The sequence below is a fragment of the Phacochoerus africanus genome, chromosome 4, assembly GCF_016906955.1.
Source record: "Phacochoerus africanus isolate WHEZ1 chromosome 4, ROS_Pafr_v1, whole genome shotgun sequence".
NCBI lineage: Eukaryota > Metazoa > Chordata > Mammalia > Artiodactyla > Suidae > Phacochoerus > Phacochoerus africanus.
Window position 1 is genome coordinate 7,431,883 of NC_062547.1, and position 27,946 is coordinate 7,459,828.

Below are 27,946 nucleotides of genomic sequence, written 5' to 3' on the forward strand. Positions count from 1 at the left end.
AGTCGGTGTTGCAGGGATGCGGCGGCGGGAGCAGCCGCCCTGACTCGGGGAGCATCCTCCTTCGAGCGGCACCGCGGCTGGGCGGGTGGACCGGCAGGCGGGCGGGGACGCCGTGGGGAGCGAGAGAGGCGCGAGGCCGGCCGACACCGCTAGCCTTGGCTCTACTACCCGCCGGAGACGGGGAGGCCCCGGGGCTCTGATCACCACCCTCCAGCTCCTGGTGCCCCTAGAACCAGGTACGGGGTGGGGGGGTGCTGCGGCGGAAACGGGCGGGGGGCCGGAGCAGTTCGGGGGAGGGGAGCGTTTGGAGGGGCGGGGGAGACAGGAAGGATGGATTGGGGGGGCGGGGGCGCTGCCGCGCTGAGAGGGCTGGCTGGATGACAGCGAGGCGGCTAAGCAGCTGGGGGGGGGGTTGGGGGTCGAAGCCTCCCTCTGGAAGGGTCACTGGCCCTGAGCCTGGGTGAATGGAGGCGGGGGGGTGGGAGGGAGGGTCGCTGAGGGGAAGGAATGGGGCGGGAAGGAGGGGCACCCAGAGGGCTGTGAGGGAGGCTCCGAAGAGGGGGGTCCCCAGCCTAGGCTAGCCCCAACCGCTGAAAGCAAGCAGTGCTCGGTCAGAGGGGCTGGGGAGCTCTTGTGCTCTGAAGGGTCTGCAGGGAGAAACCAGTGAGAAACTGGTTTCGTGAGAGAAGAGGGCTGGAAAGGGGAAAGGAGAGAAGTGGAAGGGAGCAGGGGCCAGGCCAAGGGCTCCATCCTGGGGGGGCCCCCGCACGGAGGACCCGGCTTTACTGGGGGATGGGAGCCAAGGGGAGAGGAGGTTATTGGGAGGGAGCAGAGGGGAAGGTGCCAAGGTGTTCAAGGCAGAGATGGGTCTGTGCTGTGGAGAGCCGGCAAAGATGGGGGGCCTGAGGGAGAGGAGCGGAAGCTTGCGGGGGAAGGTTGGGGGTGATGAGAGCGGGAGACTGGGAAATCGGTAGGAGGGGGCTGTGCTGGGATGGGAATGCGCTGGGGGCGGCGACAGGGTTATGGTCAGAGAATGCTGCAGGGAGAGGAAGCTGCAGGGCCCCGGGCTGCTCCCCCACCCCTAAAGAGGAGGGGACCATTCCTCCTGTCCTAGCCTCCTCCCCAGCTGAGGGGACCATCTGCCCCGGGGTTCTTTGGGCTGGGGTGTGAGCCCTTGACGCCTTGAGGGGCCCTTGGAGGCAAAATTGGCCTGGAGGGGCTGTTGTCTTCTTTACCCTCGACCCTCACCTGAGTCCTAGGCGAAGGCGTTCCGTCCCTCATTAAGCCAGCAAGGGCTGGGACAGGGCTGGGGTTTGGTGCCTGGAGGTGGAGGGGGAAGCTGCTCAGACCTGGAGGGATGGACTCAACCTCAGGGTGTGGGTCTTGGGTCCCCGGTCCTCTTGAGTGCCTTGGGGCTGCCTTCCACAGACGCAGGGTTTTTTTATGTGTTGGGGGGTGGGGTCGGATGGGCGAGGACCTCCCGTTCACTCCTGCCGCTCCCTCTTGACCACCTTCCCAGGGTCTGGGTGTTCCTTTGAGGGGAGGGGAGACTTCAGGGCTTTGCAGTCTGTCTCCTGCCAGAGAAGTAGAAAGAGAGGAGGAAGACAGAGGAGGGAGGTCGGCTGATCTGTTAACTGTAAGGCCTTCTGCTCTGCGGGCGCTTTGACCACTGGGGTCCCTAACTCCTGCTTCCAGGGATGTCTCCAGGGAGGTTGGCATCCGAGCCTGGGCTGGATCTTTCTAGGGGCCAGGGAGAAGAGTCTGGCTGGGGAGGAGGTGTTCATTCCTTCTAGAGGAGGTGTTCTCAGCCCCAGCCTGTCCTCAGATCCACAGGGGTGGGCGGGACTGACCGCCAGGCGGAGGCCGGCAGTCGCAGGCTGGCTGGGGAGTTCTCTCCTGGAGCTGGGGCCTCTCCTGGCTGCTGAATCCACACTCGGGGGTCCTGAGAGGAGGGGGCTGCGTTCTGGAGGGGCCGTGGGGGACCCTCATTCCCCTCCAGGCTCTCAGTCTCCATCCAGGTCCGGCTTCTCCCTCCCACCTGCCCTTGTCAGTGACACAGACAACCTGACACTGATGCATATGCTCGGTGGCACCCACCCAGACACACACCTACACAGGCACACACACCTGCGTACACAATACACCTCCCGGCAGCACACCGCCTACACTCCCCACCCAGAGAGACAGCCACCTCGCTGCCTGCCTCAGAGACCTCCGCCAGGCGCCCTGCTCTCCCGCACACGACACACTCATGGCCCCTACGACACTGCAGGGTCGGCCCTCACCCTCAGAAGCACACAGCCCCCCATCCACCCATTCACCCTCTCGGAGTCACACAGGGACACCTGTTCTCCTCCCTTCCTGGGACACACCCTCTCCTCCCAGATAGCAGCCCCCATCATTAAGCACCACGTTCTCCTCTTGGTCCCAAGTGCTTTGTCCCAGGCCTTCGTGCGCATGATCACAATCCCTCTCGGTCTGGCCCAGCGCTCAGCCACGCCTGGCCTTCCCCATAACCTTCCCATTTCAGGTGCCTTCCTCACCCAGCCCTAATCCTCACCCATGGGACCCCGGCCCGGCCTGGAGCCAGAGCCACGCTGCCCATTCATGCCCAGTCTTCATGGGGACACCCCGAAGGACAGTGCGAGCACACGCCACCCGCCCTGCTGCTCCCTCTGCTGGGTGGCCCCCCGCCTGGCCCCATCCACACGGTCCACACCGGCAGGGCTCCCGCTCTCAGAGACTCATTCAACACATAATTTGGCACGTGCCTGGCACCTGGCTGATCCTTACAAAGCCATCTCTGCCGTCTAACACGGTGGGGTGCGGTGAGGGTGAGGCTGCCTGGGCTCAGCTCTGCCCCTCTCTGAGCCTCAGTTTCACCCTCTGTAAAAAGGGGCTCCTCATACCTACTGATGGTGTTCTTCTGAGGACTAGGTGAGATGATTATAATGACAATAATAATAGTAACAGCTGTATTTACAGGCATATGTTGTTTTATTGCACTTTACAGATGTATTTTTTTTTTTTTTACACATCGAAGGTTTGTAGCAACCTTTTTTTGTCAGATGATGGTTAGCGGTTTTTTTTAGCAATAAAGTATTTTAAAATTAAGGTATGTACATTTCTTTTTTAGACATAATGCTATTCCCCCCCTTAAGAGACTACAGTACAGTGTGCTGGGAAACAAAAATTTGGGTGACTTGCTTTATTGCAATATTAGCTTTATTGTGGCGGTCTGGAATCGAACCCGCAGTCTCTGCAAGGTACTCCTGTACACTGTATCTACTGTGAGTCTGGCCCTGTGCTAAGCACTCTGTGCACTTCACTTTCTCCCCCCGCCCCCCCCGCCATGCCCATAGCAGGGGGAAGGTCCCCGAGCCAGGAACCCTCACCACAGCAGCCACCAAAGCCACAGCAGTGACAGTGTCAGATCCCTAATCCACGGAGCCACCAGGGAACTCCCCCTGTGAATTTTACTTTGTCTGATGTATTTGTCAACCATGTAGAAAGCTCCCAGTAAATGGCAGCTATTTCTTTCATCGTCATGACCTTACACACACACATGCACACATACACACACACACACACGCACGCGTGCGCATATACACCTGTCGTGGATACCTTTAGGAACCTCATGCTTACTCACAAGGCTGCCCCTGGAAACCATCTGTTCTCTCCACGTCGCTGGGATGTGCCCACCTGGGGCGTCATCCATCAGCTGTGCACAGCAATGGGTGGGCCTAGGGGTGAGCACCCCTTCTGCCGCCTACCCCCAAGCTCCTAGGCACCTGTGCTCCAGCCCCCACTCCACCGAGTCATTCTTTTGCACCTCGGTCCCCAGCCCACCCATCTTCTCAGCCCCACACACCTGGCAACAGCCTCATCATGCACACGCTGAGCTGCCACTCTTGTGCCCAGCCCCCTTCATGCTTCTCTCCACGTCCACAGACACCTGCTCAGGGGCACCCCCCCACACACACCTACCCACTCCCAGCTGTGCTACTATAGGACCTCCACTAGTCTCCAGACCCTTTTGTTCCTCTCCCACCTTCCGGAGTCAGAGGAAGCCCCTTGCACGGTGGAGGAAGGCCCGGGACGGGGTGCAAGATCTGAGTCCCGGCTCTGCCACTTACAAGTGTGTGGCCTTGGGGATTCTGTACCCAGTCAACTCCCTGGGGCCCTACCCACAGGTGGACACTGCAGCCTTGAGCCCATGGTGTTGGGAGCTAGAGGGGGTGGCATCCGGGTAACTCAGCTGCTCTCAGGACCTCAACCCACTCTTCCTCCATGGAATCCTGTCCCACAGAAATTGACACTCAGAGGCCCCTTCTCTTCTCTGAGTGTCCATTTCCCCATCTGCGAAGGGGGCAGCTATGAGGCCTGCTTTGCTTATTTCTTTCACCAGGCCCTCCTGAGACTCAAAGGAAACGTGAGACACACGGTGTTTTGCAAACTGTAGAATGCTAAGATGAGGAGTTTATTTATTTATTTATTTTTGCTTTTTAGGGCCATGGTATATGGAAGTTCCCAGGCGAGGGGTCTAATCAGAGCTGCAGCTGCCCACCTATGCCCAGGCCACAGCAATACTGGATCTGAGTCACATCTGCGACCTACACCGCAGCTTGCAGCAATGCCAGATCCTCAACCCACTGAGCAAGGCCAGGGATCAAACCTACATCCTCATGGATACTGGTTGGGTTCATTACCACTAAGCCACAGCTGGAACTCCTAAGATGAGGAGTTTAAAAATGATTACTGGGGTTCCCTGGTGGCCTAGTGGTAAGAACTTGGCATTGTCACTGCTGTGGCTGGGGTCACTGCTGTGGCTCAGGTTTGATCCCTGGCCCGGGAACTTTTGCATGCTGTGGATGCAGCCAAAAAAAGCGATTATTACTATAACACATACTTTCCACTTTAGCCTCTGCTTGACACTGTTTTAAGTGCTTTACATATATTAACTCTTAATTTTGACAATACCGCTATTATCTCTGTTTTACACATAAGGAAATGGAGGCCCAGAGAAGCTAAGCAGCTTGTCCAAGGCCACACAGCTAGAAAGGGGTAGTGCTGGCATGAACCCATGCCCCTGAGTCAGCGCCTCTAAGCACTGCACTGTCTGGGTTTGTTCTTGCCCTCTGCTGAGGTGTAGCTGGATGTGGACCTGCCTGAGGTCGTCCCTTGTCACTTCTAGGTCATGAGGGCTGGATGGAGGGAGCAGGAAGGGGAGGTAAGACCTATTCACAGGAGGAGAGAGGACCCTTCCCAAATACCTTTGGCAACTGAAAGGGCCCTTGGAGCTCAAGCAGTTTGATGTCCCCTCTCCTATGATTCGAGAGCCCCCTCTGAGCCTCTCTGAGCAATAGTCATCCAGCCTCAGCTCACACACCTCCACAGACGGGGAACTCACCCCCTCCCCCGGAGGCAGCCTACTCCACTGTTGGATGCTTTGGGTTGCCAGCAAGTTTCTCTCTAGCTCGAGCCAAAATTTCCCTCCCTGTAGCACGTACTTCTCCCACCTGTCCACGGGCTGCCTTCTGGGGCCACCAGAATGTGTGTAAACCCGGCTCTTCCTCCCTGGTGCCTGGGGGAGGCCCCTGCTGTCACACTCCCAGCTGGCGTGAGAGGGAGCTGGCATCAGGAGAGAGAGCCAGAGGGAGGCTGGCGTTCCCATGGCTCTGTGTGTGTGTGTGTGTGTGTCTCTGTGTGTGTTGGAGATGTGGCCAGAGAAGGGGCTGAGTGGCCACTGAGAGAAGAGCCACCCTGACCAGGCACTCTGCCAGGGTGGGTAGAGACAATTTCACCCTGGATTCACATCTGTTCACTCAGTCTGGGCTGGTCAGGCTAGAAGGCTCAGGAGTGGAATTGTGGGTACAGTGGGGAGCATCTGGAATGGAAGGCCAGCGACTTTGCTCTTCTCCATGGCCCTGGCTCAGTTGCTGCTCCTCTCTGGGACTCAGTTTCCCTCTCAGAAAAAATGAGAGGGGAGTTCCTGTTGTGGCGCAGTGGAAACGAATCCGGCTAGGAACCATGAGTTTGCAGCTTCAATCCCTGGCCTTGATCCGTGGGTTAAGGATCCAGTGTTGCCATGAGCTGTGGTGTAGGTCGCAGATGCGGCTCAGATCCCGCGTTGCTGTGGCTGTGGCGTAGGCCGGCAGCTGTAGCTCCTATTTGACCCCTAGTCTGGGAACCTCCATATGCTGCAAACGTGGCTCTAAAAAGCCAAAAAAAAAAAAAAAAAGAAAAAGGAAAAGAAAAAATGAGAGGGATAAACTCCATGAGCTGTGAGGTCTCTATTTGTTCATCTCCAGGGCAAACTGGGAGTCTGGGTTGTCTGAAGGGGGCGGGCATCCCTGTGAAGTTCAGGTCAGAGACGGGTGAGCTCTGAGCCTGACACCGCCCTGTGGCCTCCCGACGTTGCAGGGTAGAAGAAAGGCCGTGACTGCTGGAGCCAGCTGGCCCTTTACCTGCATTTGGGCAAATGAATCCATCATTCAAAGCTCAGGTGCCCTGTTTGTAAGCCTAGGGTGACAATACTACCTCCTAGAACTGGAAGATTAGATAAGACAAGACTTATCTAATGGCGGTGATCCAGGCTGGTCCCTGTGGCACAGTGGGGAGCCTAAAGCTTGCAGCCCAGATGCAAGGGCGCTGGCCTGGCTGTGGGGCGATGAAGAGGAGGCTTGCAGCTTATGAGGACCCAGACAGGATGTGTGGGTAGGATGCTGTGGGGGAAGAGAGTGAGTTGAGGTCCTGGAGCAGCTGAGTCACACCGACCCCCACCCCTTCTAGCGCCCATCACCACTGGCTCAAGATTACAGAGTCCCCCTGTGGGTAGAGGCGCTAGGGAGCCGGCTGGTTTCAGAATCCCAGATGGCAGGGGAGAGGTCAGCTCCCTAGAGGAACAGTGGCCCTGGGCCAGCAGTGGCTGGCAGCGTGCACTGCACTGACGTCAGTCAGCAGGCAGGATGTCCCAAGGCTGCTCTGGCAAATGTCCCTGCACTGGCAGTGGCCACTGGAGAAGAGTCGGCCTGGGGGGCGGGGCCTGGACACTGTGGGTGCAGCAGGGCATCCACTGCATCGCATGAGCCTGGGGGAGGGAACTCTGCCTTGCCCAACTCCAGGGGACACCACTTACTTGATGTAGTTATGTGAGGCAATGGCCTTGGCCCAGGGGGAGGAGATCTGAGGCAAGAGATTTGGGTACCAGGAGCTGAGGAAGGATGGAGGGATTGTCCTAGGTTAGCAGGACCCCCCCGCCCCCTGTGTCCTGGGAGGAGGGGTGGGCTGGAGGCTGTTCAGCAGGAACTTGGTCCTGGGATGGGGGAGGCTGAAGGAAGGGAACAGAGCGATGAAAAGCAGCAGCTTTCCTGGGAATTGTGGAGTGCGGGGGGTGGGGGGGAGGACCCAGGTGTCCGCTTAGCTCAGGCTCCTCTTGGGGCTCTCTCTGCCTCACAAGCCTCAGGCTGTCCCCAAGGGTCTCTGGGTCCCTGGAGAGAGGACAGAGGGAGGGCTGGAGCTTCGTCCTGGCTGGCCCTGCAGCCCCCGTGCCCATGGTACTGAGCCAGGCTGGCCAGCACTGCAGAGCTGCGGGCTGTGGGGAGAATGAGTAACGAGCCTTGAGGGACGGCAGGCCCAGCCTTGGCCCCCGTGTCGCTCAGGGGCACGTGCCTGTGCCTAGCGCTCCTCCGTTGCCACACTCTCCCCAACCTCTGGGCACCCAGAGACTAGCCAAGCCATCCCCTCCAGGGCTCTTATCCACTCTGCCACGGCTACTCCCACCCCCAGCCAGGGGACACTCCTTCCGGCTCTTAGGGCCCAGGTGTCTGGAGCCTCTGGAGGCCTCCTCCTCCTCCTCCTTCACTCTCTGTCCTCTGCCAGCTTCCTGAGTGAGGGAGACTCTCCCCCTAGGCTTTGCAAGCAAGATCCCCTCTCAAGAGGGTGGTGGACATAGGTACGACCATGGGACTGGGCCGGGGGGCGGGCAGGGGAGCTCATCCCCCCCTTTCCTGAGCTGAGGGGAGAGTGGACAGCAGCACGGAATCCTCTTCCCTCTGCCAGCAGAAATCGATAGCTAATTAATTCCCTCCCCAAAATAGTGTCCGGGGTCGGGGAGGGGGCCGGGAGAGAGAGGCAAGGCCAGCTGGAGACGGAGACCCTGGGGGCTGGGGGAGGGCGGGAGGATGTCACTCTCCGGCCACTGGGGCTGTGTCTCTCCTGGCTGTCTCTGGCTGCCCCTTCTGAACAAGAGGGGGCGTTTGGTCTTTCCCTCCCCCAAGCCTGAGGGTCCCTCTCCCTTGCCCTGGGCTGGGGCGAGGGTGAATGCGTGTGGGGGTAAGGGCGTCAATCAGGCTGGAAGCAGGTGCTGCATTTAATTTGATTGGCTAATTAGCCCGTGCATGTTAATTATCTCTATTACCCAATGAGGAGAGGCAGTGGCAAAGCTATATATAAACCGCGACAGAGCTGGGAGGGAGAGGGGGCTGCCTGCCTGGATGGCCTCCCTCCCTGCCTGGGATGGAGCAGCCCTCTGACCGGTGCCTCTTGGAGTCTACAGGACTGGGTGGGGGCGGGGGACAGCAGTCAGAAGAAATTGGATGGAAGGGCCTGAGAGCTCGATTTTGAGGCTCTCTTGGAGATGGCTCCCCAGACTCTACGGCCAGCCTCCTAAGGGCTTCTCTGCCCCATCTTTATCTCTCCAACCATCCCTGCCCTCCCAAGACTCTCTGCTCACCCCTCACTCTGGCTTCTTAGGGGAGCCCCAGCTTTCTCTCTTTCCTTTCACCCCCTAACTTCCTGCCATGTAGGGGGGAACCACAGACATCCAAGCTTCTCTCTCCCCAAGTCACCCCTCTTCTCTTCTTGTGGGTCACACTTCTCTGAGCCGCACCTGTGGCTGCCCTGCCCTCTGTTTCCTTCGTGGAGATGCTGGAGTCAGACATACGTGGATCAAAGTCCCAGTTCCCCATTGACAGGGCTATGTGACCTTGGCCAAGTCCCTAGACTTCCCTATGTGGGCTTCCCCTGTCGTGAGTGGGAATAATAGGACATCTCAGAGTGATTAAGTAAAATGACATTAGTAAAAATGCTCAGCATCCAGGGCCTTGACAAATGCTGTTTGAATTGGGAACTTAATTTTCTCTATCTTCTCTTTCCTTTTCTCCCCATCAGGCCACCTTTCTCCTCTATTACTCGTCTGTCTCTGTCACTTTTCATGTGAGATTTCTTTTCTTCCTCTTCCCCTCCCCTTTCCCATCTTTTCCTAAACTCTGGTCCTTCCCTGCTCCTCTCTCAGGGTTCTCCCCACCTCTTTCCCTTCCTCCCTCCCCAAAATAAAATCAATGCAATATTCAGAAGGGTTGTTGGATATAAATAATTACGACTTGGAGTTTAACGAGATGCAAATTCCCCTCCCTGGCGTGGGGTATAAATTGCTCTCTGACAGCCCGTTACAAGGGTAATCATTTCAGAAAGGCAATTTTATGCAAATGAGCCTGCCTGCCTCCTGGTGGCTCCCCCAGCCCTGGATGGGGAGGAGGGTGGAAATGAGGGGTGACGAGAACCCAGGTATGGACCCAGGTCCCAGGCTGAAGACCCGGGAGCTGGCGGTTGAAGGTAACAGACATTTAGGTTCAGGAACGATGTGGGCTGGTGAGTCAGGGGTTGAAGTCCAGGGATGGGGTGAATGTTTGGTTTGGGGGGAATTGGCGACACGGAGTCAGATGCCTGTGTCTTTGCATGGACAGAGAGAGCTTGGGACCTGGATGCCTGGGTCCTAACTGGCTTTTTTCCCTTGCCCCCTTCCCGGTCAGGTTATCCAGTGATACACTGACAAATTGGCATTTAATTAATCCCAATGAATTATGTAGCAACTTCATTATCCAGCGTCAGGAACTGATGAGAGAGCCCTGGCTGGTGGTGGGAGCCATACACAAAGGTGGGGTGGCTCAGAGGGGACAGGGCTGCGGTGATGGAATCTCTAGGCCTCACCTACAGGAGCTGGCCCTGGTACTGATGGAAGGCAAGGGTGAGGGCGTGTGGGTACCTACTGGACTTGAGGTGTTATCTCCCTACCTGTTCACATCTCTAATCAATTATGGCCCTAGTAAGTGTCATCTCCTACCGGCCAAGTGTTGAGCCCCGAGTACCCAGGTCGTGGTGTGTCTCTTTGAGACCCTCTGAGGTTGGCCAGGATCCTCTAGTCCTAAAGAGAAACAACTGAGCCCTTGCTGGTGTGCGGGGCGCCGGGGGTGGGGGGCCGGGGGAGCCGGACACCAACGCCTTCCCTCCTCGGAGTCTCTCATTAACCTTTTCCTCTCCGTTTCCCCGCAGGCCTCCCTCCCCCATCTTCCGTCGGAGCCCGCACCGGGGGAGGGGCGCCTCCGCCGCAGCCCCGGGGAAGCCGGCACCCGGGCCTCTGCGCGCCTTGCCTGGCGGCCAAGCCCATGGCACTGTGAGCCGGCGAGGGAGCCCCGCTCGGCGCGGGGGGCGCCCGGCCCCCTCCCCGCCCCATGCACCCGCGGCTCTGAAGCCTGAGCGGGGCCGGGGGCCGGGCGGGGCCGGGGCCGCCAGAGGCATGGCGCCCGGGAGCCCGTGGCGGCCGCCGTCGCTGCCGCTGCTGCTGTTGCTGACGCTGGCGGCGGGCGCGGGCGGCCTGGAGTTCGGAGGCGGTCCGGGGCAGTGGGCTCGCTACGCGCGCTGGGCCGGCGCTGCGAGCAGCGGCGAGCTCAGCTTCAGTCTGCGCACCAACGCCACGCGCGCGCTGCTGCTCTACCTGGACGACGGCGGCGACTGCGACTTCCTGGAGCTACTGCTGGTGGACGGGCGCCTGCGGCTGCGCTTCACGCTCTCGTGCGCCGAGCCCGCCACGCTGCAACTGGACACTCCAGTGGCCGACGACCGCTGGCACATGGTGCTGTTGACCCGCGACGCACGCCGCACGGCCCTGGCGGTGGACGGAGAGGCCCGTGCCGCCGAGGTGCGCTCCAAGCGGCGGGAGATGCAGGTGGCTAGCGACCTGTTCGTGGGAGGCATCCCACCCGACGTGCGACTCTCGGCGCTCACGCTCAGCACAGTCAAGTACGAGCCGCCCTTCCGCGGCCTTCTGGCCAACCTGAAGCTGGGCGAGCGACCCCCCGCGCTGCTGGGCAGCCAGGGCTTGCGCGGCGCCGCTGCCGACCCGCTGTGCGCCCCCGCGCGCAACCCCTGTGCCAACGGTGGCCTCTGCACCGTGCTGGCCCCCGGCGAGGTGGGCTGCGACTGCAGCCACACGGGCTTCGGCGGCAAGTTCTGCAGCGAAGGTGAGTCAGGGGGAGCGGCCGCAGGACGCCTGGGAGCGGGAATGAGGGGCGGGAGAGTTTTCCCGGGCTCTAGGTCTGTGGGGGCTCCTGCGGCTCGCGGGTTCCGGCACGAGGGCGAGTGAGAGTGTGTACCAGCACGCGAGGGTTGTGAGGGGCGTGTGAAGATGCCGGTCGCAAAGAGAAGGCTTGCACGGTCAGCCACTGAACAGCAGGAGCCGAGGGGTGCTGCAGGTTGGCGTGGGCGTGGCTAGCGTGGGCGCGGCCTTGGGAGGCCAGCCAGTGCACCTCCCTCGTCCCCCAGTGGGGATCCTGTGGGGACTTGTGTAGTCGGGTCCTGCTGGCGAGATGAGGAAGGTCCAGCGCTTGAGGGCGTGTGGGTCGGGTGGGTGACCAACGCAGGTGAGGGCCGGTGGATGTGCTCTCTGTGGGCGGGGCCATCGAGAGGCGATGGGTGGGGCCTTGTAAGGGGGGACGTTGGCGGCGTAAGGTCGCGGGCTTGCGAGGGCCCTGAAGACCGCGTGGGGCTTGTACAGCTCAGCTGTGCGTAGAGACGCGAGCGTGAGCACGGGGGGCGGGGCCTGCGAGGGTCGTGGGTGGGGCCGGAGTGGGCGGGGCCTGGGCGGGCGGGGCCGCAGTCTGGGAGGAGCCGCGGGTGGGCGGGAAGCACTGCCCGAGAAGCCAGGACCTAGACCCCCGGCCCCGGCCCCGGCGTGAGGGCGGTGGGTTTGGGGAGAAGGGCGGGACGGCGCGTGCTGGGGCAGGTGCGGGCGAGTGCGGATGGCGCGGCTATGACTGCGCGCGCCAGGAGGCGGGAATCGAGTGTTTCGTGACTGAAGGAAGCCCGAGGGAGAGGGTGGCCGAGGCCTCTCAGGCTCGTGACTAGAGTTGCTGGGGTTTGGTGGGGAGCAAAAAAGATGGCTGGTCGTCTCTCCCGGGTGAGAGGCTGGAAGTGGAAGCTTCTGTTTAAACACGGGCACCCTTGCGAGCGTGGGATTTGGAAGGGAGACTAGGAGGCTGGAGAGGGGCGGTGAGGACGTTGGAATATAGAATTGAATATGGAATTGGGACCTGAAAGGGAGGCCAAGGGAGGGAGAGGTTCCGCCAGCTCCCTGGCAGCGATGGGCGAAGTGAGGGGACAAGGTCGAGGGGGGCACCAGGCCTGGGGTGGGGCGTGGGGTTAGTGAGATGGAGGGAAGGAGGGTGGCGAGGTACCTGTTGTACTTGGGTCTGGCTGCGGAGTCGGGGAGAGGGTCCCCATCCGTTTGGGGGCGGGGCGTGTTCCTCTCCTTCCTCCCCGGTCCGGTCCTCGGCTGGCGGCCATTGTCAGGTGTGCAGACAGACGAGTTTTCCTCTCCCCCAGTACCCCTGGAAGCTGTGGGCCACTTAACAGTTGTGGGGGTGTCTACGCTCCAAGAGGTAGGGTCTTTGGGGAGTGTGTGCACGTGTGGTGTGTGCCCTCAGACTAGCCGGGGCCCTGGGACCGCTTTGGGGATGGTGTCTTCCCGGCTGGGATCCTGTGGACAATCGTGGGAGGAGCCACGTCTGCAGGTGTGGCCCTGGGCTTGGGAAGAGTCTGCCGTTTGCCCAGTATTTTGATTATGTATCTGCAGTTGTGTAGAGGAATACAGAAGGCAGGTTTGGGGACTGCTGGGGGGGGGGTGTTATTTGTACAAGGTTGTGGGATGTATTTTCAGGAACTGTGTGTATTAAGTTAATCTGACACCTTCTCGCCTTTTCTCCAAGGAGTGCAGGTGCTCCCTAAACTGTGAAATTGTGTGTCTGTGTGTGTTTGCTTGCATGCAGAGGTGCATGAGTCTGGCAGTGTGTATATTATGTGCCAGTGGTCTGTTTGAAACGTAGTGTTTGCAAATAGAAGTCCAGTGCCTAGCAGAGTGAGTAGTACACAGTGTGAGGGCGTGGGCTCATGTGTGGTATCCATGTGCGTGTGTTTTCACGTGAGACCTCAGTAAGACACCTGGACTTTTTGAGGCCTCTTTGATGACTTTTAACTTGATTCTCTGGTCCCTATGACCCCTCCCCTCCAACCAAACCTTTCTAAGAAGAGAGGATGTACCATCCATCTAGCTGGATGGAAGGGAAATTTGAGCTACATAGAAGCTGCAGTAACGGGTCCTTGGTCTCACTGTTGCAGAGTTGGGCCAGGGTGTGTGAAAAAATGCAGCCAGAGGTCCCCTGATCCACCAGAAACCTTGTATCCATTCTCTGAAAGGATTCATTGGCCGGAGGCTCCTAGTGAGCCAAACAAGAATGTGTGCTTTTGAGTGCAGGTTGTGTGGCTCTGTGTCAGAGATGTGTTTGAGTACCTGTGTGTGACAGGGGTGGCTGTGTCATATGTTTATGTGCTGAATGTGTGGCATATGAATGTTTGTTTCAGCTGTGTTGGAGCTGTGAGAGGCAGCTGCATATCTGAACCATTGTGTGTGTGTGTGTGTGTGTGTGTGAGAGAGAGAGAGAGAGAGAGGAAGGGTTTATTGAGAGAGTTGTGCTTTGTGATAAAACAGTAGGGATATACATCTCTGAATTCCCTGTACCTAATGTAGTATCTGACACTTAGTAGGTGTTTGCTAAAGATCTATGGGATGAATGAAGAGATATTAACAAGGCTTTGATAGACTGAAGGCTTGAGGTAAGGCTGTATGTATATATGAAAATATATATGTGTTTATTTTCAGATACACATTGTGGGTAGGCGTGAGGGTTGGCAACACTGATAAACACTGATTACACGTGGAGATGACAGGCACAATGACAGCTCTACTGATTCGCCTCCCACCCATAACCTCATTCTCTCCCCTTATATTTGTTCTTTATTTCCTGGATGAGCACAGGATATCACAAAGTGCTCATTACACTTCTTTGAGTATCTTCTCACCCAGCCAAGGAGGAAAGGAATGAGCTCCCACCCTTGAGTATTAGGGTTAGGGTAGGATGCCTTTAAGGGGACCAGGTCTGGCTCCTGATCAGGGCCAGATCCCTCAAGCCTCCCTGGAAATTACATTTGCTCCATTATTATCTGCTTTTCCTGAGAGGGAGGACATTTAAAAAAGTCATTAAATCACAGTACCCCTTCCAAATAGTAGTAGTTATTTTTATATCGATTTATTGTAAAAATAGATGACACAAGGCTACTAGGAGTTCCCTGGTGGCTCAGGGGATTAAGGATCTGGTGTTTTCTCTGCTGTGGCTCTGGTTACTGCTGTGGTGCGGGTTTGTTTCCTGGCCCAAGAACTTCTGTATGACACAGGTGCAGACCAAAAAAAAAAAAAAAAAGCTTTCCTTTCTGTGAGTTAAAGAAAAGTTTTATTTTTAATTTAAAAATTTTTGGGGGGTGCTTTTTAGAACTGCACCTCCAGCACATGGAGGTTCCCAGCATAGGGGTCAAATTGGAGCTGTAGCCACCCGCCTACACCACAGCCACAGCAGCCCCAGATCCATAGTTCACGGCAACGCCGGATCCTTAACCCACTGAGTGAGGCCAGAGATCGAACTTGTTTCCTTTTCGATACTAGTCAGATTTGTTTCCACTGAGCTACGACAGGAACTCCACTAATTTTTTAATTTTTCGATGAAATGCAGGCTCTTCGCCTTTATTTATTTTTGGCCATGCTTGGGGCATGCAGACATTCCTGGGCCAGGGATCAAATCAAGCCCAGCAGGGACAACACCGAATCCTTAACTGCTAGGCCACCAGGGAAAGTTTTAGATGGCTTTGATGTAATATTTGCCATTGTGGTTATTTGGAAAAATAGTTTTCGCTTGGTATGCAACACATGTGGATCTGCCTTCCGGTATTTGGTGTGCATCTGGATTTGGGGATCGTTTCGAACCCCTCCTCTTTCTGGGTCTGGGCTCACCCATTGACTGATTTTCCCATGCTGGGAAATCTACTTCTTTCCTCTGGGAGTTGGGGAGGGTCTGGCCACAGGTGGTTGAAGACAGAGCTCAGTTTGAGTCATTGAGTGTGTGTGTACCACTGCTGATTGTCTGCCAAGGCTGCAATCGCAATCAAGTAGTCTGGGACTTTGCATTGCGTTACACATGAACTCCTCCTTGTGTCACTCATGCGTGGGGAAAAAGGGCTGAAAATTCATCAAGGAAGAGGGGTGTGCAGGTGTGTGGGGGATACCTTGAGTTGAGTGGGGGTGCAGATGTATGCAGTGGCGTGTCAGGTGCGTACCTTGCTTGGGAGAGAAATGAAACCAGTGGTAACGCACATGCTGGCAGGGGGTGCGTGGGTCTAGTGAGTGTTTTGTAAGTCTGTTAGGAGTTGAATTCAACCGGTTGTGGTCAAGGCCTCCTTTGTGATAGGCCTTTCGTGGGGGGCTGAAGGCAACTCAGAAGTGAATAAAGTGCTGCTGTGGAAGTTGAGTGCTTAATTGGGGAAGCAGATGAAGAGGCCATCCAGTGTGTGGTAAGAGCACAGATTTTGGGGACTTCCCTTTGTGGCTAAGTGGTAACGAACCCGACTATGATCCATGAGGATACGGGTTTGATCCCTCACCTCGCTTAGCAGGTTAAGGATCTGCCCTTGCCGTGAGCTGTGGTGTAGGTCGCAGACATGGCTTGGATCTCACGTTGCTGTAGCTGTGGTGTAGGCTGGCAGCCGTAGCTCTTATTAGACCCCTAGCCTGGGAACTTCCATATGCCACACGTGCAGCCATAAAAAGCAAAAAAAAAAAGCAACACAGATTCTATACTCAGACTATCTGGGCAGTGACCTTGGACTTAAGCTCTCTCTGCTGTTTTCCTTATCTGTAAAGTGGGGATGATAGTATCTACCTTACAGAGTTGTTATGGGAATTAAATTAGCTAATTCACATAAAGGGCTTTGAATAGTACCCAGCACAGAGAACGTGCTCAGTAAACAATAGCAAAAGAACAGCATGGTATTTGCAGCCAGATGCAAAGTGATACTGTGAGACAGTGTAGCCTTGTGATTAAAGCACAGACTCCTGGGGCTCAGATCTGGGTTTAAATCTGACTTCTCTACTCACTAGGCCTGTGAGTCAAGTGAGAACTTAGCCTTCAGGCTCATTTTTCCTTACCTGTCATATAGGGATAAGCATGCTTATCTGACATGTTTGTTGTGGGAGTTTAATGCATGACTGGTACATAACGAGTGGTGTACCTGGCAGTTACTATTACAAGCAGGGGGCCCTCGGAGTTTTGAAGAAGGGGAGAGTTTACAGTTTGGGAGATTGGTAATAAAACGTGTACTATTTAAGACTGGCCATGAACATCAATTAGTAAGCTTGGTTTGGGGAGGTCATGCCAAGCAAAGGAACTAGTAAGAACAAAGGTGTAGGAGGGGGAAATTATGTCATGTACGGAGAAGGGCACCAAGGGGTATGGGGACACCTGGAACCTAAAGCAGGAGAAGCAGGTTGAGGCCAGGTCTTGGCATTTCAACTTACATCGTCCAACTAACATTTGTTGGATGTTTCGTAGAGGGTGCTGGTAAATGCAGCCACAGAAGAATTTCGAGCAGGCCCGTGACTAATAAGAGCTGGATTTTGGAAGCTGGGAGTGAGGAATGGAATGGAATATGGAGGGCAGAATTACACGGTGGGGGAATCTGCTGGGAGATGTTCTGGAAAGTGCTGTCGAGGCCCTGAACCTTGGCTATCGTGGGAAGTCGTGAGGAAGGGTGGTGACAGCTGTGGCAACAGTGGTTGACAGCCACTGCTGAGACCGAAGCCATAGGACTGCCTTTTCCACATGGAGGGGCAGAGACGGTGAGGCTTGTTTGGAAGGATGGTGAGAGTGGTTGAAAGGGGAGGGGGAGGTTGGCAGGGGAGTAGGTTTGGGTCGCAGATGGAGCCCCCTTCTTCTGATCCCAGACAGAGGGGTCCAGGCAGCTGGAAATGTGAGCCCAGAGCTTTGAGTTGAAGGAGGGGCTGCAGTGTGTAGAGAGAGAGTATTTGAAGTTTGGGATCAGATGCAGTGGCCAAGGAGAAGGTCAAAGAGGCTTCAGGGGGCTCATTGGGGAGGAGGAGGGAAAGGAGGGGCCGCAGACCCAGCAAAGGAGCAGTTAGAACACAAAGAGCCTAGAATCACACGTCCGGGGGGAGGGAGCAGGGCCTGACAGCTAGTGTGCGTTTGCTTGGTGCCTTGAAGGCAATGGCCACCCTGTGAGATGTAAGAGCTGGGATCTGAACCTGAGCTGACTGCAGGCCTGTCGCTCCCCACCTTCTCCATGCTGTTGCCAAAAAGGAGAGGCGGTCAGTCAGCTGTGTTTGTGGGGGGCCTGCCTTTGGTTTAGTGCAGGTAGTTAGGGACCCTGGTTCATCAGGAACCAGTAATCACCCCAGATTCCTTGCATCAGGCTTCACCTTTCAGCCAGAGTGTGATGGGGTTTTCCTGTGTTTGCCGGCCAGCTGTCCGGGCACAGAGAGAGGCCAGTGGAAATCGAGCAGGAAAATCTCAGCCTTCCAGAGGGAACTCAACCCTGGAAAGTGGGGCAGTCTCCCATTAGGATACACAACTCACCACCATTTACCACATTTCAGATGGAAATCTTTCTAAAATATGTGGCACACCTCTCTGCCTCCCTAAGCATGTTTGGAGTGTGATTTAACCTTTTCTGGATGACTCAGGCTGGCCTGATTCCTCTCTGGTGTGGCACCAGACTGTCACACACTGGTTCCCTCATTGGGGTTTGCCCCTGCCTGAAGCGATGCCTGACTGCTGTCCTTTGGCGTTCTTGTGTTAGCTTTTTCTGGATTTGCCATCTCCACCCTTAGAAGGAGTTGTCAGGTAGCTGTGCCTATCCTTGCCCCTGTTTCTGTTGGTGAACTTGGAAATCAGCATTCCCAGCATGTTGGAATTGTGTGTCCCTAACAGGGAGTGGATTCTGGCTGGGATCTGAGAGGCTGTCCTGTGAGAAGATAACAGGTGTTAATGCATAGTTTTTAGGATGTCGGTTTGGGCTGCTCAGAACCTTTTCTTGGTTCTGGTCTTCATCACTGTCCTTTATAATGAATCTGCCGGAATCCTGAGGTCATAGTAGCCAAGACGGTAGCGTTTATGCCCTCTGGGGAGCCAGTCAAGACCCGCGTGTATGAAAATTGAGTAAATGAGGCCACACGCGTGGAATCACTGTCAGCTCTAACATCTAATGTCTGGGGTCCTGAGAGTTTCTGCTGTTGGAAACAGCTCCAGGCAGAATGGGATGGACAGCTCAAGAGAGCTGTGTGGGGTGGGGAGCGACTGCTTTAAGAGCCCAGAGACGAGGTAGAAGCTCCCAGGGGAGACTCCAACGCAGGACAGTCGAGAGTGTGGGCTTTCGGGTTGAATCCCCATTTTGCTTCTCACTACCTGTGTGAGCTTGGACCGTTCGCTGAATCGAGTTGTTCTTCAGTGTCCTACTCTGTAAAATGGAGGTCCTGTGCTGTCATTAGCATTTTTTTTTCTTTTTATGGCCACACCTGCAGCATATGGAGGTTCCCAGGCTAGGGGTCAAATTGGAGCTGCAGCTGCCGGCCTACACCACAGCCACCGCAACGCTGGATCCAAGCTGCATCTGTGACCTACACTGCAGCTCGTGGCAACTCTGGATCCTGAACCCACTGAGGGAGGCCGGGGATGGAACCTGAATCCTCACAGAGACTACATCAGGTTCTTAACGCCCTGAGCCACAATGAGAACTCTTGTTGATAGGATTGAGTGGGTTAATACATGGAAACCCTTTCCAATATGCCAGGTACTATTGTAAGTGATCGATAAATGCGACTGTGATGATGAGCCCTCGTGGTCAGAGAAGGCTTCAAGGAGGAGGTGGGACTTGGCCAGATCTCGAAGGATGACTGAGTGAGATTTGCGGAGGTGGCAAGGAAAGGCCAGGGCCTTCCCTCTAGGAGATCGGCCTGAGTGAGGAGTCGAGGGATGTGAGTTGAGTGTATTTGACCAAGATGGTTCGGTGTGCGTGTGCCTGGTGGGAAGTGAAATCAGAACTGCAGATGAAAGCCAGCTTCTCGAAGTCTTGACTTGCAGGCCAAGAATGTAGCCCACTTTTATTTTTATTATTTTTTATTTTTTGTCTTTCTGCCATTTCTTGGGCCACTGCTGCGGCATATGGAAGTTCCCAGGCTAGGGGTCGAATCGGAGATGTAGCCGCCGGCCTAGGCCAGAGCCACAGCAACACGGGATCCGAGCCGTGTCTGTGACCTACACCACAGCTTATAGCAACGCCGGATCCTTAACGCACTGAGCAAAGCCAGGGATCAAACCTGCAACTTCATGGTTCCTAGTGGGATTCGTTAACCACTGAGCCACGACGAGAACTCCTCTTTTTATTTTTTTTGTCTTTTTTTTTTTAAGGGTTGCATCCAGGGCATATCGAAGTTCCCAGGCTAGGGGTTGAATCGGAGCTACAGCTGCTGCCTACGCCACAGCCACTGCAACTGGGATCCAAGCCACGTCTGTGACATATACCACAGCTCATGGCAACGCTGGATCCTTAACCCACTGAGTGATGCCAGGGATTGAACCCATATCCTCATGGATACTAGTTGGGTTCATTACTCTGGAGCCACAACGGGAACTCCTATTTTTATTTTTTTATTTTTGCTACACCCATGGACGTTCCTGGGCCAGGCATTGAATCCAAGCTGCAGCTGCGATTTTTAACTCTCTGTGCTGGGCTGGGGATGGAACCCTCACTGCCACAGAGACAATGCCAGATCCTTAGCCTGCTGCGCCACAGTGGGAACTCCCGCATTGGAACTTTTAAAGGCAGACAGGTTTGGGGTTCATATTTTGACTCTATCCCTCGCCAGCAGTGTGACCTTGGGTAAGTTTCTTCCACTTTCTGAGCCTCGATTTCCCCATCTCTTGAAGGGAATAATAGCACTATCTATTGACAGGATAGTAGTGAAACGATGCATGGAAAGAGCCAGGCACACTCAGTACTCAGTAAGTGAGAAACGTTCACTTTTTACTTTGTATTCATTCAACAAACACAGACATGCCTTTTTCTGAGCCAGGGACTGTGCCAGCAGCTGGATGGAGAGAGATGAATGAGACATTGTCCTTGCTCTTGGAGACCTCGCAGTCCAGCCAGGAAGCAGACATGGAAACATAATCACAACAGAGATCCGATAAGTGAAATAATATCATGAGCTACTTACTGAGAATGGGCGCAAAGAAGGGGTGGCTAGTTCTGTCAGGGAAGTCAGTTCAAAACACAGACCACCACCCACTGACCTGGTCCTAAGGCAGGAGTCAACTTTCTCAGGCAGCTGAGGATGAGAGGAGTGAGGCTGGGGTGGGTGTTTCAAAGCTGAGGGAATGGGTATGTGCAGAGACGTGGCAGGTTAGGGAAGTCCGGAGAAACTGGCTGTGGCTGGAGCTGGATTGTTGCAGAAAAGGAGCTTGGAGGGAGGCCAATCTGGTCAAATTTGAATGGACTTTCTTGAGAAGATTGGATTTGATCCTCCAGGTTCTTCAAGGGATACCTTGAAGCGTTCTAAGCAGGTTCATGACTTGGTTGGACCGCCTTGGTGGGGCTCGCCCTGTGAATTGAAGGGTGAAAAGACTGGCTGTTGGGGGAGATCATTTAAGAAGATCATTAAATGGATTTGATGAGGGTCTGGCCCTGGGGCTGTGCTGATGGAGATAAAGGGATGAAAAGTGTTTCCAGGAGTGGAGTCGAAGTTTTAGGGTTTTAAAAGGTAGACCTGGTAGGACCTGGCGATTGGGATGAAAAAAAAGAGCAAGGCTGATTTCTGGGTGCCTGATGTGATCAGGGATTCGGGCAGGAGAAGCAGGCTTCCCCAGGTGGGGGGAGGGTATTGGGGTCCATTTTGGACATGAGGACATCCAGCCCGTGAGACAGGGCTTCTCTGAGGTCAGGTGGCAGAGATCACAGAGAGGTTTGTGTCTGAGCCACCAAAAAGGTCTGAGTGTGTGTGCGTGCCTGTGTGTGTGTACATGTGTATTGACCACAGCAGTACTTGGTCAGGTGTATCTGGTTCCTGTGCCGAGAGAGCCAGGCTGGGCATGGGAAAGGGACCAGCCAGCAGGAGGCTGATGCAGGAAACGAGGTGGGGGTGGGGTGGGGGGGCTCTGATGACCTAGGAGTGCAGTGGACAAAGGCAGAGGTGAGATTATGCTTTTGGGCAAGTGTCCTTTTCTGTGTCGAGGAAGTGGGTAACACGCTGAGCCTGTGAAGGTTGCCATGAAGCTGATGCCGACAATGCCCAGCATGTGGCCTCTGGAGCCAGGCACAGTGTGGGGCACATCGTGGGGGTTCAGGAAGTGTTGATTGAAAGCAGTGCCTTTGCCGCACCAGGGAAATGGGCACTTGGTTGCGGGGCTGGCCTTAGTGGCGGACGGGATGGCAGGAGCAGAGTGGTTGCCGAGCGCACAGGTGGGGGTGCAGGACCAGCCTCCAGGGAAGAGGCTGGGGCTGCAAATACAGGTTTGGGGGGGTCCCTCAGCCACAAAAGTGAGCTCTCGTGGAGGAGGCCAGGAGAAGAGAGAGGAGTGTGGAGGGCACAGGGCTGAGCCTGGAGGGGCCCATGACAACAAGGAAGGGGCACAGGTGAATCGGCAGACAGCGAAGGGCATCGGAGGAGGAGAGGCTGGTGACCCCCCAGGTGCCTCTCTAGGAAGGCAGGAGAGAGGAGACTCCTGCAGGCAGCAAACCACACTCGGTTGTTTCACCTTCCTGAGTGTAGCAGGACCCGCAGTTGTGGCAGGTGGGACTCCGATTTGAAACCCCCGCCGCATTGGGTTATTTGGAACCCCTGTGCCTCCTTGTTTCTGCAGGGGCTGGAGAGGAGAGTGTGCCCACGGGCAGGGCCTGCGCATGCTGGGGCCAAAGCGATCCAGCCATAGGGCTGCTCACAGGAGCCCAAGGATTCCCCCAGCTCCCCTCCCCCTCCGTAAATGGAATGTGATCCTGTTTATTTAAGGAAATCATTGCATCCATGGCTTTGGGGGATGCAGCTGTCAGGTACAAGAAACTCTGGGTTGTAGAGTGGGGTGTTTGTAACACATGTAGATACCTAAAGGCTTGCGTGTGCAGGCTTAGAAAATGGATCGATGGATCCATAGAGAGAAAACAAAGGAACTGTGCTCATCGGCGGCAGCGGGGCTCGGGGCGGGGGGTGGTCTGTAGCCACTGGAGGGCCCGTGGGTTGGGGTGGGGTGTGCTTCTCATATTATGTGTGAGCTCACAGTGTGGTATCGATCCTGCATCAAGCCTGTGTGTGTGTGTGTGTATTGTGGGGATGGTATAAAGTGTGACAAATGACAGTGTGTGTGTCTGGGGTGTAACTAACCCCCTAAGAGCGGATGAGCAAAGAGCGCAAAGCGAGGCCGGAGTAGGAGGAGGCGCGTGCACTCGGGCCTGAGTGTGTACCGACTGCCGTTTGCAGGTGTACGTGGGTTTCCCAGGGTCCGTGTGCGTGTGCGTGTGCGTGTGTGTGTGTGTTGGGTCTGTGTGTTTGTAGGTCGAGCTGGTCTTTTTCCCTCCCCATGCTTCCTGGGAAGGCTCCCTCTAGGTGGGCAGAAATGTTAGGAGAGGGGCCTTGGCTTCTTGCAGAGCCGGAGCCCAGCCTGCTTGAGCTTAGTTGAAGGAACTGCCTCTTTCCTCTTTGCCTTCTATCTTCTCTCTTGACCTATTTGATGAGCCCCAGGGAGGCCCAGGCAGGCCCCTAAGGGGTGAGGAGCTGACTGCTCCAAGGCCTGTGGCCTGACCGAGGGATGCGCCCCGTCCGAACCCCTTCCACCACTGAAGTGCCCCGTCCAGCCTGGGGGCCCTATGCCTCACCCAGCTGTTGAAAAGGCATTTTTCCCAGCATCACAGAACCAGAGCCTGAAAGGGCCTCAGATGAGATCTAATCCACCTCTCTCATTTTTACAGAATAGGTACTGGGGGCTCAGAGAGACTAAGCAACTGGGACGGGAGTCACACAGCACTTTGAGGCCGGATTGCGTTTTCTGACTGCATCCAGCTGACTTTCCTCCCCTGGGCCGGTGGGGGTGGGGAGTTGTGGGTCCGAATGTGCAAAGGCTTCAGGTGTGAGTTGTGTGACAGATTGTACTGATTATGTATGTCTCTGCATTGCTAAGTGCCTTTGTGTGTCAGTGCGTCACAGGGTGAGCCCTCACGAGCGTGTCCCCATCTGTCTCTTCAGAGGAGCACTCTGGGGGAGTCAGGACGCCTGACTGCTGCTCCTGGTCCTGCCTCCGATTCCCCCTGTGACCTTGAGCGGTCACTTCCTTGTCTGGGGCCTCAGTTTCCTGAAATGTAACTTGAGGCTGGCGTCCCCTTGGCCTGTGTGACCCTGTGTGTGAGGCGCTGACTCAGGGGACAGCTTGGTCTCTGTCTCTTCCCTGCTGGGCCTTCTAGGTCGGGTGACTTGTGTCTGGGCGAGTGCGGGCGGGCCAGGGGATCTTGAACCCACCTCCCATCATGCAGCTTGGAGCGCTGTCCTTGCTACCCTGGCTAACAGCCTCCTTTTCTCTTTCTCTCTGCCTCCCCTTCCTGAACCTGGCTGGCTTCTAGAGGAGCACCCCATGGAAGGTGAGTGATGCCTCTTGGTCACTGGGGTGGCGGATCAATGGCCTGGGGTCCTCTTGGCTCCCCCCCCCCATGTATGGGGCCCCCCGGGGGAAGGATGTCTGGATGTCCTCTTGGCTGCCTCGGCCCTGCCTCTTGCCCGGTCCCTCTTTACGATTTGCTGCGGAGAACTGCCTGGCGGAGGCAGCCCCTCCACTGCCTGATGGGCCCTTTCTTCTTCCCTGGGAGGGGACCAGAAGGGGTAGGGGAGCTGGAGGGAAGGGGGCGGAGGATTCAGAAGTGTCCAGAAATGAGGCGTTCCCTTTGTGGCTCAGTGGTAACAAACCCAACCAGTATCCATGAGGATGCCCATTCAATCCCTGGCCTTGCTCAGCGAGTTAAAGATCCGGCATTGCCGTGAGCTGTGGCGTAGGTTGCAGGCACGGTTTGGATCCCGTGTTGCAGTGGCTGTGGTGTAGGCCGGCAGCTGCAGTTTTGATTCAGCCCCTAGCCTGGGAACTTCCATATGCTGTGGGTGCGGCCCTGAAAAAAAGAAAAAAAAAGAAGAAGTGTCCAGAAATGACTGAGATGTGTTTTTGCCCAGTCCAGCTGAGGAAGCTTAGCAAGGCCGCACTGCCAGGGGCCAGGGTGGGGCTGGCGGTGGTGCTTGGGTAGAACCTGGTCTGGGGTCTGAAGAGTGCAGGCAGGGGGTGGAGGGTCAGGGCCGGGGCCAGGGGGTGTGGGCCAGGTGGCAGCTTCTCGCCCTGTGCCCTTCTCGCCGCCGACCCCCAGCTCCTGTGCCGCTGGCTGGTAGGTCGGGGTTGGTCTGCTTCGTCCTTCAGCCCAGGCCAGGGGACGGCAGGGAGCGTGCCTCTCCTTGGGGTCTCTGCTCGTTCTGTCTCTGTCTTCTGTTTCATTTGCCTTTTCTCTCTCTCTGGTCTTTGTCTTTGCCTCTCTTTTTCTCCACGGCTCTGTCCCTGGACCTCTTCGTCTCTGTCCTTCCCCAGGCTCTCCTGGGTTCCTGTTCTCTGAACCTTCTTCTCTCGCTGTGCCTTTCCCTGTTTCTTTTCCTTCTTTGACGTGGGCCAGGTCAGGGAGGGAAGACTGGGAGCGATGGTCCAGGCTTGAAGTCTGGGCTGCAGGGGAGCTCAGGTGGGCCCCGTAGAGAGAGCAGGTAGGATCCCCGTCTCCAGATCTGCCCCATGCTCTCTTCCTGGAGCAGTGGAAGTCGGAGCTCCTGGGCAGGCCCTGCCCTGGACGCAGGGATCCGGGATAGGAAAGAAGGCGAGGGGCCCTCGGCGTGAGAGTGGGGCTGGAATCCTTTCCCCCCCCGTGGTGTCCACGGTTTGGCCTGTCTCTGTCTCTCTGAGGTCCCTTCTTGGCCTGTGGGCAGGCACCCGTGTGTGCATTCATGTGCGTGCATGTGTGTGCGTGTGTGTGTGTGTGTGTGTGTGTGCATATCTGCGTGCACACGTGTTGATGCAGCTCTGCTGTTCTGTCGTGTCTGGGTGCCTTCGTGCATGTCTGCTTGTGCACGTGTGTCTGAGTGTGTGTGGAGGTGTGTGCACTCCAGTGTCGTGTCTTCCGTGGCGTGGCCCCATCTCAGCGCCTCTGTAGGGGCGTCTGCGTCACCTCTGTCCTGTCTGTGTCCCCCTCCGTGTGGCGGTGTTTACCTCTGTGAGTGTGAGAGGGGGGTTGCTGAGCGTCTGGGTGGACGCAGCCTTCTGGGGGCTGGAGATAAGATTGAGTGCGGAGGTGACTTTTACTTGCTCTGATGTCATGTCTCCTCCGGAACAAAGGAAGGGATGGAGGAGGAAGGGAGAGGGGAAGGGGTGGAGGAGAGCACCTGGGGGGGTTGCAGAGGAAGAAGGAGAGGGAGAAGTAGAGGCGGGAGCGGCCGGGCCTGGAGAAGAAGCTGCTGAGGGGAGGAGTGCGGCCTGGAGCTGGAGGGGAGGGAAAAGGGAACAGTTCTTCTCCAAACAGGTGGAGGGGAGGGACAAGACTGGAAGCCGGGCTTTGGGGACAAGCAGGCAACGAGACCTGTGGACGTCACTTAGCCGGCTCTCGGGGGCAGCGAGGTGGTCTGCTGGTCTGAGCGTGGCCCCGTGCGTGCCTGCATCTCGGTGGCTGTGCCGGGCTGTGTGTCTGAAGCTGTGCATGTGTGGGCGTGTGTGCGTGTGTGTAAACCCGGGGATGTGAGGCATCCACATGTCTCTGTGACACAGCTGCTTGTGTGTCTCACAATCTTTCCCCCTAGAATCTTCTTTCCTTTCATTGCTGGTCCTCCCTGGGGTTTTGGTAGGAGAGTAAGGGGGTGAGGCTGAGAGTGGGGACGTGGGCCTGGCAGGTGTGGCTTCACGGGGTGGATCTCCTCGAGGGCACTGCACTCTGGACTCTGCAGGCCCCCCTTCAGATCTCTGAGTCCTCTGTGCCTTCACCCTCTGTTCCTCTCCTTCAACGCTGAGCCTCAGGCCTAGCTTTCTCTCAGGAACCCCACCCTCCCGCTCCCCCAGGCCCTGCCCAGCATCTCCTCGTGGGGATCCCAGTAGCCCCGGCTTCTCCCCTCTTGCCTTTTGTGTCAGGGAGAGAAGACCCAGAAGCAGCCAGATAAAGTGTCCTAGGAAAGGACCCTTGGTAATGCCATCCATCACTGCCAGCCTCTTCTCCATGGTGGGAGGAGGGGCTGATGCCACAGGTGGAAATGGTGGGGGGGTAGGGCGGGGGCTGGACGGGGGTGGGGCAGAGATTCCAGGACAGGCAGAGAGGCAGGCTTTAGGGGGAGCACCCTGGGGCCAGGCTGGGCTGAGCCTCGGGTAGACAGGGCAGGGAGCCGGCCTCCCCTTCCCCAGGATGGCTGGTACTGTCACGCCTGAGGGAGCTGAGCAGCTGGTTGCCGTGGCGACAGAGGGAAAGTGCCGCATGCTAATGAGGCTGGCTGGGAGCTGGGCAGTGGAAGGGTCTTCGAGGCAGAGATGCTGCTCCTCTCCAGCAGTGGCACAGGCCTGTGGGGACAGAAGGCAGGTTCATAGGGCACTCGGCTCCTGGGCCTGGAAGAGATGGATGAGGGGTTAGGGCCTGGGTCTGGGTCCTGGATTTAGGGGGTTTGGAAGAAAATGCTGGTAGTTCTTGGGCAAAGAGTGGGGGGCATTCAGAGCAAGGAATAAGGACTCAGTCCAGATGCTCAGGGCCCTTGCTGTTTTGAGGACAAAACTGTGTCTTCCCAGGAGCTGTTTTGTCCCCAGGTGGCCCTTAGGGGCCGTGGTCCCTTCTTCCAATTGGCCTCAGACACAGAGGTGGGGTGGGACCGAGGGTGCCTGCCCGAGAGGCCATCTCAGTGCGTCTTCCACAGGCCACTGGACGTGCCCTTCTGGCCTCCTGGCTGCCTCTCCTCCTGGAGCCCAGGCACCCTGGCCCTCAGCCTCGTCCCAGAGACGCCTGAGTGCTTTACCCCACCTTCCGTCCTGGTCCCGGCTTTCCGCCCCCAGGGCCCACACCTCACAGGCCACAGTAGCTGGGCTGATTTCCAAGGACCGTGTGGTACCCCAGGGGGGCCCTTCCTTCCCCAACCTCTTGGCCAGACACCTGGGGTGCAGGTGTGCGGGAGCGTGAGGGCTGGGATTTGGTGGGGCTGGCTGGTCACCTCGGGGAGCCTTGGGGTCTCACAGCTGGGGTCTCAACCCAGCTGAGGGGCCTGGTGCCACCAGCCTCGCTGGGAGATTGGGCTCCTGGTCCCCCACAGCTGGGCCGACCAGACTCTCTCAAGGGACCAAGGCCACTCTGAAAGACATGCCAGCCATTCTTGCTCTCAGTCTTGGATGGAGCGCTTCTGTCTTCTCTTTTCAAAACTCAGCTTTTGGGTCACCTCAGAGAGGGCCTGATTAGAGAAAGGGGGTCTGTAGGATAGTTTCAAACGAGGTGTGTCAACCTCTCAGGGAGCTGGTGCTCCCCCCACCGGGTGGTGGCTGTGCTCATGGGTCCTTGCTGTCCGTGAGCGCCAGCCGGGTCTCCGGTCCTGCGGGAGGATCCGGGCCGCCGTGCTTGCTCCAGCATCTCCTTAGATTCTGCTTCCTCTCACCTGCTGCTGCTCTTTGTCTCCCGAAGTCCAGTTTCCTCGTAG

The 27,946-nt window shown here is 56.7% G+C and overlaps 1 protein-coding gene across 1 annotated transcript in view; it reads left to right on the forward strand.

The window, feature by feature from the left end:
* NRXN2 (neurexin 2) overlaps positions 1-27,946 on the forward strand; it is a 110,762-nt gene continuing 82,816 nt past the window's right edge. The window contains exons 1-3 of the mRNA XM_047775380.1: positions 1-236; positions 10,333-11,300; positions 23,836-23,853. Of these exons, the coding sequence (XP_047631336.1) occupies positions 10,577-11,300; positions 23,836-23,853 (742 nt within the window). The 5' untranslated portion in view covers positions 1-236; positions 10,333-10,576. The remainder of the gene's footprint in view (positions 237-10,332; positions 11,301-23,835; positions 23,854-27,946) is intronic.